The 19728-nt window shown below is 40.6% G+C and overlaps 1 protein-coding gene and 1 long non-coding RNA gene across 7 annotated transcripts in view; one reads left to right on the plus strand and one right to left on the minus strand.

The window, feature by feature from the left end:
* Positions 1-7587: 7587 nt before the first annotated feature.
* The window catches only part of LOC107223144 (SET and MYND domain-containing protein 4-like), a 75518-nt gene continuing 63377 nt past the window's right edge, over positions 7588-19728 (minus strand). For all 6 annotated transcript variants that reach the window (XM_046731717.1, XM_046731708.1, XM_046731727.1 and 3 more), the window contains exon 7: positions 7588-8140. In XM_046731717.1, coding sequence (XP_046587673.1) covers positions 8118-8140 — 23 coding nt within the window. In that variant the 3' untranslated portion in view covers positions 7588-8117. The remainder of the gene's footprint in view (positions 8141-19728) is intronic.
* On the plus strand, positions 17449-18363 carry LOC124292956. The gene is made up of 3 exons (XR_006902913.1): positions 17449-17650; positions 17968-18021; positions 18106-18363. It is a non-coding gene; the product is annotated as an uncharacterized LOC124292956 (long non-coding RNA).

The raw sequence follows: 19728 nt of genomic DNA on the forward strand, positions 1-19728 counted from the left end.
GCGAAAAAATTTTTTTTCCCTCAAGCCCCAAATTTTGCCGCCCTTGGAAATTTGCTGCCCTGGGCACTAGCCTCCTTTGTTCCTAATCCAAATCCAGCGCTGGGCATATTCGATTAATGAGTTTGGTTAGCTCCCAATACGCGTGGTGTAAATTCGAGAAGCTGACTAATAGAATCGTTAGGTTCAAAATTTATGATGTGGTTACATTTGATTTTGCTGCATAGAGTATTATTGCTGGGCCTTATTCTGATTTCAATTTCGTAGCTGCCAGTAGATATAGTGACTTCTTTATCGGCTATGTATTGTGACTACTTTATCGGCTATGTATTGTGACGTGGATTTTTCCCGTACCTCGATCACTCGGAGAAAATGACTGAGAACTTACCGCGTGCACAATAATTCGGCGTCCCGCGATGCAACTTGGATCTAAAACAATATCTCGAAATTCTGTTGGACACCTGGGGTGATTAACACGCCTCGAAATCGTTAATGCGCTATACCTCGGCAATTAACTCGGGAGCTCAGTACCGCGGAGAGAGCGAGAGACTCGACATCACCACATTATTTAACAAAATTAAAATAAAATAAAATAATATATTTCATGACAGCGATAATACAAAACAAAAGAAAAAATAATTCAAACTTCGCCCTTCGCGATTCAAAATCAAATACTTAGATCTAACAAAAAAAACAACGAACTTTAGAAAACATTCAAGCCTATGTGCGTTAGTCGCTGCCTTTAATAAGAAACAATAACACAAAAACCCAAAAAACAAAATCTGACCCGACGCGCTAACCGCGATCGTTTTTTAGTAAATACAGCGCTAATCGCTAAACTTAACAATAAACCACTAGACAAACACTAAAACCAGATCTCACTCGACGCACTAACCGCTATCGTCCTTGATTAAACTATAGCGCTAACCGCAACCTACTAATACGCTAACGGGCAAAATTTCAAAAACCAATTATAGCTCGACACGTTAACTGCAACTCTAATTATTATTTATAATTACATGCTTCTTAACGCTAATCGTATGACGCTGATGGTAACGCATCCGAGCTCAATTCGTATCCACAATCACCCAAAGTTAACAAGTCGCTCAGCTAAACCGAGCGCTCACGCACGACGATACGCGACCTACACGAGAGGTGACACTTTTACATAAGCTGACCCGACGAGACCCCCGTGCAGCGGAATTTGGCTACACTCAATTGAAAAACCGTGACTCTACTCTATACCATATATGAATCAAATTTACTCTACGCGTTATCGCGAGGCCATCAGACAAGGAGATCGGCAAACAAATTTCGAGTGCTCCACTAACTCAATCCTTAACTGGACAATTGTTGATCGGTGCGCCGATCTCAATAGCCTTCGAAATATGTTCGCGATGAATCAATAGCGCTTACCGCTTCGCAGCCTACCAGGAACTCTCCTACACCTGTATCAGCCATGACGCACACAATTGACTGTTTTATTATTTTCCTTTCAAAGACGCAACTGTCGCGTACTGTCGCCAGGACGCAAGTCTAAATTTCTGATCCTTGGTCGAGGAGTAACCGAGTTTCGAGATGCTCTCCGGAGCGAGAGACTACTTCGACGAGAGTAGTAACTAGCAAAACCGAAACGCGTAGCATCGCACATCCACGGATCGCGACACATCGACAGCAGTAATCCCAACTCCTAGCCAAAGCACGGAGGGAAATGCTTCTCAACAGGCTCTCATCAGCCAAGCAGCTTCCAGCAATGTCGCTCGCGCAGACAATGTTCATCGCGTCTCGGTCTTGCTAGCTACTGCTCTCGTCAAAGTAGTCTCTCGCTCCGGAGAGCATCTCGAAGCTCGGCTACTCCTCGACCAAGGGTCAGAAATGTCTCTCGTATCGGAATCTCTCGCACAACGCCTCCGACTCTCGCGTTCGCGTTCATCCATTTCGATCGTCGCAATCGGAGCAGCGGTTTCGCATTCAACGAATGGTGTAGTTACAATGACTCTAATCTCACGCATGAATTCAGCATTTTCGTGCATCGTAAACGCATCGGTATTGCCCAGACTCACTGGGTATTTACCATCCGCAGAAGTGTCCAATGAACAGTGGTCACACCTTCAAGGACTCGAACTAGCCGATCCAAACTTTGCGAGGCCAGGAAAAATAGAAATCGTTCTCGGCGCCGATGTCTACGGCTACCTCCTCGAAACAGGAGTACGCAAAGGGTCGATCAACACACCAGTCGCGCAAGAAACGAAGCTCGGTTGGATTCTCTCAGGGCCGATCTCAGCGGATATACAACATCCGACGACTCCAGCTCACAACTTTCAATGCTCACCTGACCGCGAACTTCTCCAGGTTCTGCAACGATTTTGGGTGCAAGAACAAGCATTCGCGGTATCACCAGATCAACTCGCGCCTGAGAACGTTCAATGTGAAGAGCATTTCGCCATGACTCATTCTCGTAATCTAATGGGCGGTACATCGTTCGATCACCTCTCAAAGCATCAACCTCAGACCTTGGCGACTCACGTGCTCCAGCTTACAAGACTCTCATGCGTATGGAAACACGTTTCTCCACCAACGCGGAACTGCATAACGCATATCACGAATTTCTCGATCAGTGTGAAAAACTCAGTCACATGTCTGGAGCGTCAGATAAGCCTCAAGACCCCCAAAGAGTGTTCCATCTTTCTCATCCTGGTGTCGTTCGCGAAACGAGCTCAACAACTGAACTCCGCGTAGTCTTCAACGGGTCTCGTGGAACGAGCAGTGGATTCTCTCTCAACGACTGTTTGCACGTAGGTCCGAAAGTACAGACAGATCTCGCAGACGTCATACTTCGCTAGCGACAGCACACGTACGTCTTTGACATTGAAAAAATGTACAGGCAGATTCGCATTAATCCAGATGACTGGGATCTGCAGCGCATCTTATGGAGACCTTCCTCGAACTCGCCGGTTGATTCGTATGACCTCTGCACGGTCACTTACGGTCTGGCCAGTGCACCATATCTCGCGTTAAGGACCCTTCGTCAAGTCGTCACGGACGAAGGTTATCGGTTTCCTCGCGCAATCAATGGAATTCTCTACGAAACCTACGTCCACGACGTCTTCTCAGGAGCTGACAGCATCGAAGAAGCTCAAGAGAAGATTCGCCAAGTAAACGCGCTCCTCCAGGTGGGCGGATTCCTTCTGCAAAAGTGGAACGCCAATCTCGAAGAAATCCTGGAAGAAATTCCGTCATCGCTGAAAAAAATAGTTTCATTTCTTTCATTTGAAAATTAGTCTCTATCGTGCTGTTGGGTTAACGTGGCAGCCGCGAAGTCAATCGCGACTAAAGGCACGGTATTGTCTCGAATCGCTCGATTGTACGATCCACTCGGATGGCTCGCATCGGTAGTAGTGCGTGTAAAAATCTTAATGCAGGAACTCTGAATCGCTCAGCTCGGATGGGATGATCCCCTCCCGAATCATCTGATCATCCGATGGAAAGACTTTTTCTCTCGACTCCAAAATATCCATGCGTTCTCGGTTCCTCGATGGATCGGACTCTTGTCAACCGCTTTCGCCGTCTAACTCCACGGTTTCTCGGACGCATCTCATCCTGCTCTCGGTGTGCTCGTGTATGTTCGGTTAATGAACGATTACGACGATATACGCGTCTCTCTCGTATCAGCGAAAACAAAGGTTGGTCCTTCGAAGCACGGTCCGGCATCAGCTGAACAATCTCGCTCCGCGCGCGTCACAACCCCTCGGGTCGAACTTGCCGCTGCAGTGTTGTTAGTGCGACATCTCTCTCACGTACGAAACGTTCTCCGTCTCACCTACGTTTCTGTACATCTTTGGACAGACTCAATAACAACAATGTATTGGATTAAAGAGAATCCATTGCAGTGGAACGACCTTGTTCGAAATCGCGTCGCGCTGATTCAAGAGTGCATCTTTGACGCCCAATGGCATCACGTAGCTGGTGAAGACAATCTCACAGATTGTGCTTATCGCAGACGCTCTTCTCAACAACTCAAAAACGATCATCTTTGGTGGAACGGTCTCGTGTGGACAAAACAACATTCGCGCTTTTGGCCATTAGCAACGCCTTCCGTCGACGATGGCATTGACCTTGAAGAAAGAAAAAAGGTCGTAGGAACGACACTTAAAGATCCATCGTCTCAGTTATGGGATCTCATCGAACGCTACTCCAGCTTAACTCGACTCATTCGAATCACTGCGCTCTGCAAACGTGTCAACGAACGATTCCGCAACAGAAAAGTAATATCGCTCTATCAAATTTTCGCGCCTCACAAACTCGATGCAACTCGTCTCTAATGGGTCAAAGCAACGCAACAAGCCTACTTGACCTCGGATATTTAGCTTATCAGCGCTAACGAAACGCTTGCTCGATCGAACCCACTCTCTCGACTCATCCCGTTCATTGATTCGTCTAGATTACTCGGCGTTTGCGAGCGGCTTCGCAACTCGCTTCTTGATCCAGACATGAAGCATCCACTGATTCGAATGAGTACTCACGATGCTGGTGATCAACCAAACTCATCTGGCAATATTACATGGATGAACTCAAGTAACTCTCGCAACAATCCGACGACCATACTGGATCATCGGTGGACGAACTCCGGTTCGCTCTTACATCTTGCGTTGCGTAAAATGCGCTCGTCAACGAAGCGTGACGGCTCAACAGCTGATGGGTCAGCTACTGGCATCACGAACTTTGCCATCTCGACCCTTTTCTCACTCTGGTGTAGACTACGCCGGGCCCATAACCTTGAAGATGCGGAAGGGGCGAGCAGCAAAGACCTACAAAGGTTACATTGTACTCTTCGTGTGCTTCGCCTCATCAGCTATACACCTCGAGCTAGTGACAGACGACTCCACAGAAGGCTTCCTTGCAGCCTTCAAACGACTTATCGGCCGCCGCGAAATCTGCTTATCACTCTCAAGTGACTGCAGCACAAATCTCGTCGGTTCGGACGCCGAACTTCGCAAACTCTTCAGCGCATCATCTCGCGAACTCGAACATCTAGCGAATCTCCTCACCAATGACGGCACAGAATGGAATTTCAACCTTGCATCCGCTCCTCAGTTCGGCGGAAATTGGGAAGCCGGCGTGAAGTCAGTGAAATTCCATTTGAAACGCGTAATCAGAGACGCAGTACTCACGTACGAAGAATACTCCACGCTTCTCGTGCAAATCGAAGCTGTTCTCAATTCGCGACCTCTATGTCCTCTCTCTGACGACTCAGCGAACATTGAAGCTCTGACTCCTAGGCATTTTCTCATCGGAACAGCTCTCAATACAGTGCCAAAGCCATCACTGAATCATCTGCCAGAATCAAGGTTATTGCGCTGGCAATTACTGCGACAGGTGCTCGAAAGATTTTGGCATCGATGGTCTACAGAGTATCTACAGCGACTCCAAAGCATCTCGAAGTGGCATCCGACCAATGACATTCAAACCGACACATTCGTTCTCGTCGCGGTCGAACGATACATGCCCTCAAAGTGGCCTCTCGCGCGCGTTACGGCAGTGCACCCAGGTGCAGACGGTCTCGTTCGGGTTGCAACTGTGCGCACTCAATCCTCTACGCTTGTCACGAACGCCGCATGTACATACACATAAATTTATTATTATGCATTCATCATTACTTATTAATATTCGCTTTTAAAGTAGACGAGGATGCATAGCCTTAATTTCATTATTAAATTCACATAATTTAACCATCTTATAATCCAGTTCGTGGCACGACGAAAGCGCAGCGGCGCAGTTGACCGCTACAACGTCAGCGTTCCCGCGCCCGCCAGATCCCGGGTGTAATCAACACCGGGATGAGACGAGCGCGAGATCACGCGCCTCGAGGATGAGCCTTTATTCAAAATTGTAAATTCAGCAAAAACCTCGCTCGCTGTCCGACGCTCCAAGGGGTGTCGGACGAGCGAGCGAAGGCAGTCCCCGTTAGAGACAGCTAAGAACGACATCTACGGAACCCGGCTCCTTCAAAGCTGTTGTGTGAAGAGTATCAGACTTAGAATCACCGACGATTAGAGTGGGAACCCCTCTGATTCTACAAGCGGTATTCCAAAGCATCTCGCGTCGCGGCGTTAGTCGTTGAAGTAGTAATAAGTGTTGAACCTCGAGCCACGAACTAAATAGAGCTGTGTAGTAATAAGAATAGTGATAATTGAGAGAGAGTGAGAATTCGGAGTAGAAACCACCAAACGAGTGACTAGATGTATGAACGAGAACAACTAGGTTAAGAACATTTATGTAAGCTTCCTCGTCTCAGATATTTCACCCGCTGCTTTCGCTTGCTATTTTCAGTTGCATTTGATTCATTAAAACTTGATCCCATAGTAAACATTCTATTACATTAATATCATTAAATCCTCCACCCCTATTCCCAAGGATCGCCTTGTAGAGGACGATCACCTCTTATCCACGCAAAAATAAATATAAACCTCTGCGTATAACTTAGAGGGTGAAGTCAGTCGCGTGCGAGACCGCTCCGCACGTGACACGCTCACCAGACCTATCGTCAAGGTCTTACCGTTATCTGTATGAATTTCTATCCTCTGTATAAATTTAACAAAATTTCTTGCAAATCCGATGCAGCTTTGTCTTTGTGAACTACTGTGCGTTGACAAGGCGAGCAGAATGTTTCGGTAAATGCCTCATGTACGAGTATGTCGCGATATAGGTATGTATCTGCAATGTATCTCTCACATGTTCTGAAATTTAAAGTCTCGTTCTCACACGTGTTGCAACATCTGTCTCGCTCTTTGTATTCTCTGCTTCTATCGTCTCTATGTTTACTTTTCTTATGTTCTCTTCTTCGCGATATTCTCGCATCAGCTGTAACCCTCAGTACTGCTCTAAGCGCGGAATGAAGTGAACCCGACAAAGTGAATATTTCTCTTTATTTCGATCTCCACGAATTCTCAAACCCCATTTCCGTTTCGCTAACCTTCTAGGATTAAAACTATTAAACTCTCGCTATCTCTAGACACATACTTATCATCTTATCAACGTATTCGTTCATATCTTCGCAGTCCGCCAGTCACGTGGATATTAATTGTTGTAACATACCTAATTTTTCAGCCGTATCTTGTTCTAATGTTTTTCCCCAGCTGTCCCACGCTGCTTTCGCTGTGCTTGCTGTTTTCAAATCACCGAATAGTTTCGGATCGACTGATAAACATGTTGTGGAGAGGGCTTGTCGATTCTTTTCTGTATTGTAGCTGTCGTCGTCGGCCTTAATGTCTCCACTCGCATATTTCCAAAGCTTTTCGTGATATAATAACATGCGAATGGCGAATTTCCACTCTTTGTAGTCCGCTGGTTGAGATAATTTCTTGATCAAGAAGATTGAACTCCTTGAATTGCTGGATTGCTAATCCATGGCTCGAAGAGTGCTCGAAGAACATGTGTTCGCTGAACCTCACTTCTATTTGATTCTTACTCTAAATGGAATCCACTAATTTCACTTTTACTGTTCTTGCGTTCCTAATTGTTTTTGTTTCTCGGGGCCCATAACCTGTTGGATGTGGGTGGTTCGGGTATAAACAAGGTAAAATAAGGGGATAAATGTTTGACACGATGCCGTTTATTTTTGGCGTGTACAGAGAACAGAATGGATACAGAAGAAAAAAAAACATAATGAACCGGTGTGGCGGTACGACATGACGTTATACATCCAGTTGGCGCCAATGAGCTTAAATTAAAATGACAATTTTTGCCATTCCAACACGTTGTCTAAATAAAAAAAACTCATTGCGCATTAGAATAAGTCATTCAAATACGATAAAAGTAAGTACCATTAAATGAAGTAACCTTAAAATCAGTATGAACACAGTTCTAGTAAATGCAGACATTGAAATAGGGATGTCAGTTACACATATATTTTTGAGGATAGGGATTAAATACGTCTTCAAGTTATAATATTGACTAAATAAGTGGACATTCAACCTTATTTAAAGTTTGCTATCCGATTTTCACCTGGGATGTTATTACGTATATGCATTGGTAGCCCAACATCATGTATCAAATAAATAAATACATCCACAAGTATGAAGAATAGTCCCTGACGACTCCACGTTTCTTCACTCCTTGTACTAGGCAGCAGTTAAGTCTACACCTGGAAAAAAGGATTTATATAATCTGTTTACTCTAATTCTGATTACACTAAAAAGTGCATGCGGCCCTAACGAAACATTAACCGTTGATAACAATATGTGCGGATTCGATTTTGTTAGTCCTACTCAGATTGGGAGACCTATATACTGGGTGGACCATTTTAATCTATTATGGGAAATATCTCAGATTCATGGTTGGATACAGAAAAATGTTTGAGACAAAAGTTGTTGAGGTCAAAGGGGGTCAACTTTTGGTGACAACTTTTACTTTGAACTTGTTTTTGAAGGTCATTTCAAGGTCACGGGGGGTCTTATGAAGGTTAAATTTACGAAAATTGTTAAATAATGTGTGTTAGCTAGGCATAACGGTTGGAAACATCAAAATGTTTTTAAAAAAAGTTGTCAAGGGTGGAGAGTTTCACATTCTGGTTGCAATAACCTTGACCTTGATTTTGGATCTCAAGCGCCCCAGTGAGAGGCAAGGGGATTCACGTTAAACAAACACCCCAGTGAGAGGCAAGGGGAACTCACTGTAATAAAGCACTCTATGACCTTGATTAGCATTTCCAACATGCATTCTCTTATTTTTACCAAATCGGAGATCAAAAGCAGGGGTTCTCGCTTGAAAAATCACTTTGACCGTGACATAACCTTGAGATCCAAATTATTTCACACAAATTCAAGGTCAAGGTTATTGCAACCAGAATGTGAAACTCTCCACCCTTGACAACTTTTTTTAAAAACATTTTGTGTTTCTAACCGTTATTCCGAGCTAACACACATTATTTAACAATTTTCGTAAATTTGACCGTCATATGACCTTCCATGACCTTGTTCGTAAAATTTTCTGCACTTTTCAAATCCGGAGTCAAAAGTAGGTCTTCTTATTTAAAAAAATTATCTTGACCTTGAAATGACTTTCAAAAACAAATTCAAGGTCAAAGTTGTTTGTACCAAAAGTTGACCCCCTTTGACCTCAACAACTTTTATCTGAAACATTTTTCTGTATCCAACCATAAGTCGGAGATATTTCCCATAATAGATTAAAATGATCCACCAGTATACTATATGTACATGCTTTGATAATGTCCATCGCACATAGCCAATGTTAATTTTTTAAAGGGGTTCTAACGCAAAAGAGTTATAAAACGTTAACAATTTCCAAAATTTTGTGGTTTGGAGGGTAGTAAAAGTCAAAATTTGCAAAATTGTCTTCGTTAGTATATTCCGAACGGAAGGACGCATTGAAAATTCGTTCCATAGAAAATTATTCCATAATCATATGAGAGCCGTATATTTATTGCAAGCTGATTGCACCAACTGTTCCAATGAAATCGTAGTCATCGTTATCGAAGATTGCTTGCAAGAAAAAGAGCTGTGAAGTTTCAGGAGGTTTTGTGCATGTTTTCAAACTGATACTAAAACTAAAAATATTGCTAGATACTAGAAGTAAAAGACAAAATATTAATTTTTATTGTCCCATACAAAAAATAACAAATGGCTGACACTCGAAAAAAGAAAGACAAATATGTGCCACTGCAACGTTGTTATTGCTCGTATGAATTGCAAGTTGTGGCAACCAGCTGGTGGCGGCAAAATGAGGTTCAATTTCGAAGTTCGCAACTAACCAAAATAAAGATAATGGAACAAACAGTAATATGTTATAGCCTAAGAATTGATAAATAGTATATTGTGTTACAAGTGCGTAGGGCTGTGCGGGTACCCGAAATTTCGGGTACTTGAACTCGGATTCGGGTCGGGTTTTTTGGCAAACCCGAAATCTTCGGGTAGTCCGAAAACTTCAGGTAATCCGAAAACTTCGAGTAATCCGATACATCGGGTAATCTGAAAACTTCGGGTAATCCGAAAACTTCGGGTAGTCCAAAAACTTCGGGTAATTCGAAAACTTCGGCTAGTCCGAAATTTTCGAAAATCTGTTTACTTTAGAAATCCCGGTATTTTTGGAGAAGCGAAAATAGTCGCGAACAAAATTTTCGAAAACTCAGCAATTTTAGGCAAACATAACATTTTTGAGGAACTCGGGAATTTTAGTAATACGAGTTTTTCGGGTAACCCGGAATTTTCGGGCCACTCGAGATTTTTGGGTACTCCAATATTTTCGGGTACCCGACACGAAAGTAATCCATTTTACCCGACCCGACCCGAAGGATTTCAGTACCCGTACACCCCTACTGAAGTGCGCAAAGTTGGTGATTTCTGACAAGTGTGAACGCAGTATAAGACAAACCTACCGAAAATATTTATGTGATAAATCATAAAATGTTATGGAAGAATGCAGCGTGTAATTTATTATATGTTTCATCTTCTAAATTCGATAAAATATGGGCCTTTTCCTCTTACATCAATTTTCTGACACAAATCGACACTGAATAATTTCATTGGTCGGATCTAACGGGATTGGACGATGAAATTACTCAATGTCGTGTTGTGTCAGAAAATAAACATAAAATAAAAGCAATCCACGTAAGAAATCAAATCTTAGTCAACTTTATGATTGATATGTGATTTATGATCTAGTAAATCTGATGTTTTGTGCTCTTGTAATTTATTCCACGATTTCTTATATATTCTATTTATAGTAATACCGTGATAGAGGAATAATATTTTATTTTGGAGCAGGGGACAAGTACAGTGCGTGTTAACAATACGAGATTTAGCTCAGGGCTAACTTGTTGTTAAGCAGATTCTTGCATACAGACACATGTTACTCATCACGCATACTTATCAGTAACACACTCCCTTAATGTGAACATGTTGAATGGTTACATTACATAAAGAATAGTTCATTGTAGTCTTACATTTTTTATGTATAAAACGTGTTTCGTAGAGAAACCAAGATCGTAAAGACACTGTCACAACTGAAATTAGCCTTTTTATATTTCACATACTGATCACAGGGTTAAATTCATATTTATTATTTGAGAAATTTATCCGATAATCCTGTGTTTTCTGTAAATTGTTGTATTTTTCTTGGGCCCACGGCTTTAGTGAGCATGTCAGCGATCATTTCATTGGTTTATACTGGGTTCAGTTTAATTTCTCGTTTATCGATTTTTTCTTTGATTGAGTGGTATCGGACATTGACGTGTTTTAGGTTGTGACTAAACCTTGCATTATCGGAAAATTCAATTGTACTTCTGTTGTCGCACATAATCATTGTTGGCCCTTCGTCTTCAAGTTCGAGTTCCTTGATATTTTTCTGTGCCATAAGGTTTCATCTACTGCATCCGAAAGGGATGGATGTTCTGCTTCAGTACTGAATTTGGCTATAATTGATTGTTTTATTAAGAGCCACCCTCACGGAAAAAAATCCCACTTGAGTGTAAATTCGTACCCCCAACTCATAGATAATGCTAATTTCCCATAAGGCAAAAGTTAGGGGTACGAATTTACACCCAATTTGGTTTTTTTTTTCCGTGAGGGCACCGTATTGCACTTCCCTGTATCGGGAACACATATACTGTGATCGACGTAAAGTCTTATAACAAAATAATGAGAAAAGATTCATAGTATCATCGAAAAAAAAAAACATTGAATTTTTTTGTAAGTTCAACTTTGACCTCGAATAACTTTTGAAGGAGTGTGACTATCGAAAACTTTGTAAGGACTTTTTTTGTAAAGCGTCAAATTTCTTACAAAAATATGCTTTGGTCCGCTAATTCAATGAGCCGTTACAAAAATACGAAATTGCAAAATTTTAAAAAATTTATTCCTGTGTTATTTGAACGGGAAATAGAAATTCCCGATGCGCGACCTCTTAATAATAATATTAAGGGCTCTGCTTTTTACAGGCGTCTTTTCACACCTTCTCGAAAGTTTTTATGTGAGGATTTTGAAAAAAAAAATTAGCCGTTTTTTTTTAATCAGCCTAATATATATATGTTTGTAATGCATTTGTTTTGTTTGCATTGTTTCAATTTTGTAATCCTATTTCGTGTATTGATTCAACAGATACAATTATATTATTTCATCTTGAGGAGGGCCCTCACCTTTGGCCGAAACGTCAACAAGTTTTTGTACTTCATTATCACGACCTTCATATCCAAGAATCAATCCCCGTACCAGTATTATTATAGTTCATACTAAGAGTAGTGCTATCTATCGGGCGTCCCTACCAACTTGTTCTGGAAGTCGAATGGTTCGTGTGCAGCTCTGATCGATGAAGACTAGGAGTGCGCGATATTGGAAATTAGATACCGATTTTCGCTACGGTTTTCGTATTCGGTAGTTTCGGTTAACCGAAATATCGAAATTTCCCTAAATACCGGAGTATCGAAATTTCGGTAGACTTTAATCTACAAATATCGTCTGAAAAAGACTAGGAAAAATCTGTATTGAACTGTACCAAATACTGGTAATATAAGTACTCACTAACGAAATAAACAGAGGGTCTTATCAACTGGACATTAAACCACCGGGGTATTTAATAAATCAAATTCATGCAAAAAAAATGCTGAATTATCTTTATTGTCACAACTAATTTAGACTATTATTACGTCTTACAATCTTATGATTTACAGTCTTATGTTTTAGAGTCTTATGTCTTATGTATACATTGATATGACATGTTTGTTCACCGCAAGGAAAACAAGTTGGTCTACATGCTCAGGTGTTAAACACGATCGGGTATCAGTGACTACGTTGCCTGAGCAACTGAAAACTCTTTCAGATGGTACACTACTTCCAGGAATGCACAGATACTTTCTAATAAGCAAACTGAGAATCGGAAAATCTGAAGCATGTGATCGCCACCACAAAAAGGGATTTTCATTTACAGTACTAGGCGAAACTTTTATGTATGCCTCTACCTCGTCAGTAATCATTCGCTGTTAATGAATAGTTTCGTTCTTTGGTTGGGACTTCTTCGGGTAACCGTGATTTTGGTTTCAATATAGCAGCTAATCCAGTTAGCTTAGCCCTTGCTAGCGGTACACTGTTCTCTACTTGAGCTATCAAAGAATCATCACGGGCTGTTGTGATAACGCAGGCTTCAGATTTTATCATGTCGATCACAAACTCCCGCCGCGTCGTATTCTCTAGTTTGAAACGTGGATTCAAAAAGGTGGCTTTTTGTAACAAATTTTGAGCTTCCGGTTTTTAGTATCGTTCGTGCAAGGGAGCCAGAATTATTGACTTTATATCGTTAAGAAGATTAGCCTCGTCATTATCATTATTATCCGCGTCAGTGTCTAGGTCTACTTCCTCAGTTGTTGAAAGACACCCCTCGTTCAAGATGTCTTTGAGTTTCGAAAATACTGGCCAGATTGTAGAGGATGTGACAAACGTTTCACCACATAAATGCTCACACAACCCTCAACATGCTCTACGACGTCAATCACACGCGTTAATAAATGTACTTCGTTTGCTGTTAATGAATAGTTTCGGGACTTGCTCTTCTCAGTTTCAGTGAAAAGTGTCACTACAGCCATGTGCTGACCAACGATTACTTTCAACATACGCAAAATAGACCACCAACGATTCTCGCAAATGGAAGGAATGTTGCGTTCTGGAAGGTTTAAACATTTTTGAATATCGCGAAGATTCCTTTCGAGCTGCCAGCTGTGTGATATAGAATTTTGCATTAAACGTGCTTTTTTTTATCGCGTCTTTGATGTGGTCCGACTTGAATACTTTGTCGATACCCATATTGAGGGTATGCCCGAAACAACTGATATGGTTCCATTTCAACAGATGCATACATTTCAAGATGTTGGACGCATTGTCCGTTGTGCATCCACTTATCTTATTCACGTCCATATTCCATTCGTTGACTATATCTAACAGCGCATCGCGCAAAACTTTGGCTGTGTGATCTGCACCCAAGTTACGGCACGCCAGACATAGTCGCGATATTTCCCAAGTATTGGTGTTGATAAAATGTATTGTAACAGTTATATATGGATCTATGACTGTTGATGTCCAGCAATCGGTCGTCAACGTTACATAATATTTTTCTTTCAGAATGAATGCAGCTTTTGCGCGTCTGTCACCATACAAACGAGGTACTCTACTCTCAGCAAAAGTTTTTTGACTTGGCAAGATGTAATTTAGTTGCACTTCTCGTATCATTTGCTTGAAGCCCTCGTTCGCCAGCAACGTTGCCGTACTAGTTGAGGGCTATGTTTGGTCTGACCGAGGATCGGTTTCGTCTGCGACAGATCCATCGGTCACTGAACTACAAACATAAAGCATATACCTATATTTTAGGTACAACGATAGTGATTCGTAAGAAAAAGTAAAATTTCGTAGTATTAATTTTATTTCTAGCAAACATGTTTTCAGTCATTAGCGACTAGCGAGTAGTTTGAACAATGAACTAAAAATAGGTTTCTTACCTTGAAGATATATTTCGTTCCATTCCACGCTTTTCGTTCTGCAATTCGTAATATTCTTTACAATGCTTGTGCGAGAGGTGAGTCGTCAAGTTCGTGGTGTTTCCATATTTAAGAGTGATCGCTTTGGTACAAAGTTTACAAACAGCGATGCTCTTTTTATGTTTAAAATATTTCCACACTAGACTACGCTTTTGCTTGGGTGGTTCACCAGACTCACCAAGGCCACACATGACTATTTCACTTGAACACAAATGAGCGAAACGTACTAATCGTAAGAATTATGATGTGTGCTTGGCGAGCACCGGCCGCTAACTACTGTGTGTCAAATACCCTTGTGAAAAATAGGACAGAACTACTCGCAAGTATGCACAAATCTATCCTGTCAAAACTTGCATCCTTTACGTAATAGGACGCCAGTAAAACTGGCAGGCGTCAGACAGCAGCACAATTAATATTACACTCTCTGCTTTGCTTTCTCACCTTCCAGTATGTATTGGAGCTTTATTGTGACTTACGGTATTCGGTATTCATATCCAGCGAATATCAGCTCAATATTAAGGGAGCTTTCCAGTGTGAAATTTTCAAAAAATCGATTTTTTTTTTTTTGCTTTATCGAATAGTATACACTCTTCCGAATATTCCCTGAAATTTTCATGCCGAAATTCAGATTATTTCGGTTACTGTACAGCATTTCTTGGAAGAAGGTAACGGAGCGCTACAGCTGCCGCGTCGGCCGTCTGCCCGTGCGACCGTCATTTCTATTGTCTCGTTACTACCTGCACGTACATGAACTTGGTTCGCCAATTGTCGAAAATGTGAATTCGGACTATTGCATAATTTGCCGTTAATTAGCCGTAAATTAGTCGCGCGACTGATTTTTTTGTCGCACTCGATTTTCAAAAAAAAAGCGGTGTACGGGCGCAAACACTCAAAACAATAACGAGAGCTTCAATCACTGTGTATGGCAACTAGCCCCAAAGCACGTATTCTGCGGCAAGCAGATAGTAGAAATCGCTACGCAGTGTGCTGTGTGCACCTTCAATGAAGGTTACGACCCAATTTTAAAAATTTTGGAGACGATGGGATGCACGATAGGGCCGAGCGCCGCAGATTTCGCCGCTAAATACAAGAATGCGCGCATCACCCAAGCAAACCGCCGGGCGTCCCTGGATAGCAAAGAGGCGAGGACAGCTCGTCGGATTGAACAATCCATTGAGCACGATCTTTTCGAAGAAGCAGAAGGGATATTGTATGGACCTGGCATCGCTGATTGACCGTAAGTAAACGATTTACCTAAAATTTCCTCACTTGAAACTTTGAACGCGTTTTTCTCGAAACAGCATTTTTCAAAACGGTGGCCAACTTGGAGGGCAGAGTTTTAAAGCTATCGAGTTGAATTTTTTACACAATATTCTTAACGTCATTGTTTATCGTGCTATGGAAGCTTTTTTTTTTTTTTTGACATCTTCCTATTTTTTTGTAAAAAAAACTGCCAAAAAAAAATGCTAAAATCGATACTTTTTGTTCAAACCGGCGCCATTTTTGCAAAAAAAAAAAAAAAGAAAAAAGCTTCCATAGCACGAAAGCCAATTATATACCGATCAATAATCTTTTTGTGTTTTTTGTCTCAGATCAAAATTGTGACCCCCAATGTGGCCACCACATCCAAGTGCATTTTCTGCAACAATTGTTTCATCATTTTTATAGATACTAATTAATAAATAAATCGATCTTTAAAAAATTGTTTTGTATTCTTCAATACCCAATTAATATACAAAAAAAAAACCAGACCGATTAGATTATTTTTTCTTTAAAAAAAAAAATCGCGAAAAACAGCGATTTTTCGGGCTGTCACACTGGAAAGCCCCCTTAACTGTCTACCGATTCTCGATATTCAGTATATACCGGTTTTTCGGCATTTCGGTATTGACCGATTTTATGATATTTCCGTATCAGTATTGACAGCCGATTCCCATACCGATAGATTTCGAGGAAGGAGATACCGAAAAAAATTCGGTATACCGAAATACCGCACACCCCTAATGAAAACACATGCCCCACACACGTACAAGGAAAGCCGTTATTGGTATTTGTTAGCCCTCCATGTAAGGATTCAGGGTACAGCGAGAGCCTGCATTATGAAGAAGACACAGTTTACACAGTACGTATCTTTTTCCCTAATAGTTTAGACTGTAAGCTACGTATTAACACTTGGGTCCGGTTGTTCACTTCACCGTAGCATGGTGAAGCCATATTTGTTTACAATCTGCACAATCTAGCAAGATGGAGAGCTTAAGAGTAGAGTAAAATGAGGATATCCGCACGCGTATATTTTTGCGCTATCAATGCTATGAACAAACAAAGCCGGGATGGATTATCCATTGATTTCAGATACCTAGTACGTACAAAAAGAAGTTGAACCGGCGGTCCTGGTCCCAAGATTGTTCTAGAGTTGACGACGATAGCACAGACTATGTTCTTGATTATTGCGATCAATAATAAATAACATTCCTGTAACTTTTACTTGAGGTCATGTGTAACTTTGATTTGTGCAATAAATAATTTCATTCCGACTTCAGATGAATAGCCATTTCAATCATTTTCCTATGGTCCTCATCTTACCCGCAATTTCGAACAAAATAAGAATTCCTGCACTCGACGATAAAATATATATTTTTTTTTATTTGGTCTGATAATGAAACATTAAAAATTGGCCTGTTAACGGTAGCCAGATAAAGGTTCGCAAGTGACTGGTACAGGTAGGCGATGACCCATCACGGAGCAATATACCAGGATAATATCTTGAAATTTGAAAATCAACTGCCTATGCGCCAAATAGTTCAATCTCATCTGTCGGCGAAATCTTCCCGCACCGATATTTTTGTCTACGAAGCAGGCGGCCAACGTATACAAAATGTGACGAGAGCTGTGAATCTCTCGCGCATAAAGTAGCGGTTAGAGGTTGTTATATTAATAGTATCGTTAAGCAATACCGTAGTCGATATTAGAAGATATTTGATCGACGCAATAAAGGAATTAATGGAAAAACAAACATCAAATGCTACAGAAATTGGGTTAGTTATTTATTAAAAGAAAAAATCTGAAGTTAAACGTGGAACGTCATTAACTAGTGGGAGTCTGCACAAACTAAGGCAGGTAAGTAAGAACAATGTTTATCGTAAAAAGATTCTTTGTTTACGTAAAATTAAAAATAAATGGATTGTTGAAACCCAGTAGAAGGTAAGTCAGGAGTAGATTTTTTACAGTGCAGTGCTCTGAAAGTCAGTAATCAGTTTCGATGAACATGAAATAAACAAATAAACTCAGTAACAAAGAATCAAAAAATTATTCATCTTAAATACGAAGCTTAGGAGTACAAAAAGTAGCAATTCACAACAGACGTACCTGACGCAATACTCTCTAAGACCCTCGTGAACTCCGTTGAACAGTTGATAGGTAGGAAATATTTTCAGGTAGGAAACAATCCATTCTCAAAGCGAGACTAAAGTTGTCAGGCATTGAAGTATGTAAGTAAATTTGTAATTCTGTGATCTTTGAGTATTACAATATTTTCACAAGTATTCAATGATAAAATTCGTTTCTCTTAGCAGGCTTGAAGTTTCAACTTTAGTTGACAAGAGGAAAATCATGCCTCACCTGATGCTCAAAACGTTTTGGTGGCAAAGACCCTGGCTTCTCGATAGGTGTTACCATTTCAACCATCGAACCTGGTTGTTGCGTCAGACAACAGGTGCCCGAGTGAATTTGTTCAGGCTATCACTGTCTTATTAGCATCGGTTGAGGCAAAGTTGAAGAGCGCGATACAATACAGATCACGTGGTCTGAATATTCGATCATTGTACTTTTATCGAGCCAACGGCAATAAATTTGTTATTTAACCGTTACTGCTAATTCATTCTACCGAGGAATCACTCCGTATAGTATTGTAATCCAAACAGTATTATTAGCCAGTATTTGTTTTTCAAATTTTTTACCATTTAATTTTGATATTTTATTTTGAAGCTTGCTTTTACTCTCTTTGGCATTTAATTCAAATGAATAGTGTTTCAAGTCTTGTATTAGATAGTAGAGATAAATTTTGCTAGGCAAAATGAACTGATCTAAATCTGTAAATGTTAAATAACTTCTGTTTGAAATGTCTTTACAGTCGGTCTCAGTTAACGGTGTCAGCTGAGTAGTTTATAGTTGCAGCCATAATACGTGCTTCAGCCTCATCCAACCCCAGCAAACTCTAAAGAATGCATTTGCTTACCAGTACACGTTGCCTTGCAAATAATCACTTGGTCTATAATAGCATTCACTTGCTCGCTAACTTTTTATTATGAATCTAGATCACGGAGTTATCCTGCATCTTAGCGAAAACTTAAAACCAGATTCAATTTCGCGCTCTTAAAGGGATCCTACGTTGAGACTGAAAGTTTAAGAATCTATTTATTGCAATTATTTCTGCATTTCATGTTAGCACTGTCTAAAATAGAAAAAATGTCATCCGGATGTTGGAAATGGAACCTGGAACACAGAAGTTATCCAGTGGCACGAGGTGGAAATCAAGAATTTTATAATGGTTCCTGCGACACAGGGATTCTTTTTGAATATCCATGTTACAAGGTGATGTTGGGAGCCCTGTGAAGTAGATATCGGATTGAATTGAGTCTATTGGTCCTAAATAACAGCAATTAGAAGATTATTTCAGAACATATTTTCATGACTTTGTTGAAAATTAGATATTCATTTGTTTTAAAGGAACAAGGGACACAATCTTGAATCCGATTAGTCAATATCCAATTAGTCATACCTAAGACGTGTATCATTTAAGGGTTAATAAATCAAATATTACTGAATATTCAATTTTAGTATTGGGTCCCCTTTACTTATTGAATCGGATATTGACGGAAATTTGTAAGATGAACTCTGGTAATCATTGGAAAATATTCAATATTAGTATCAATAATTTATTGATCGGAATGAATACATTGAGTATAAACTATTAGTAAATTTGGTTGAACTAAATGCCGAAGAGATTCACGGTTTTGTTCCAGATAGTAAAGTATTCCAATTTCTTAAAAGATGGGTTTGATGTCTTTCATTTTCAAAAGTCATAAAATTGAATGTTACCTCCTAAAATTATGAGAGAGCAAGAGTTAGTTAGAAGATACGTTTCACGTGATTTAAAATCGACAGAAACTCTGAAACTTACTACTTCTTTCGCCAAT

Source organism: Neodiprion lecontei, chromosome 1 (assembly GCF_021901455.1).
Source record: "Neodiprion lecontei isolate iyNeoLeco1 chromosome 1, iyNeoLeco1.1, whole genome shotgun sequence".
NCBI classification, from domain to species: Eukaryota; Metazoa; Arthropoda; class Insecta; order Hymenoptera; family Diprionidae; genus Neodiprion; species Neodiprion lecontei.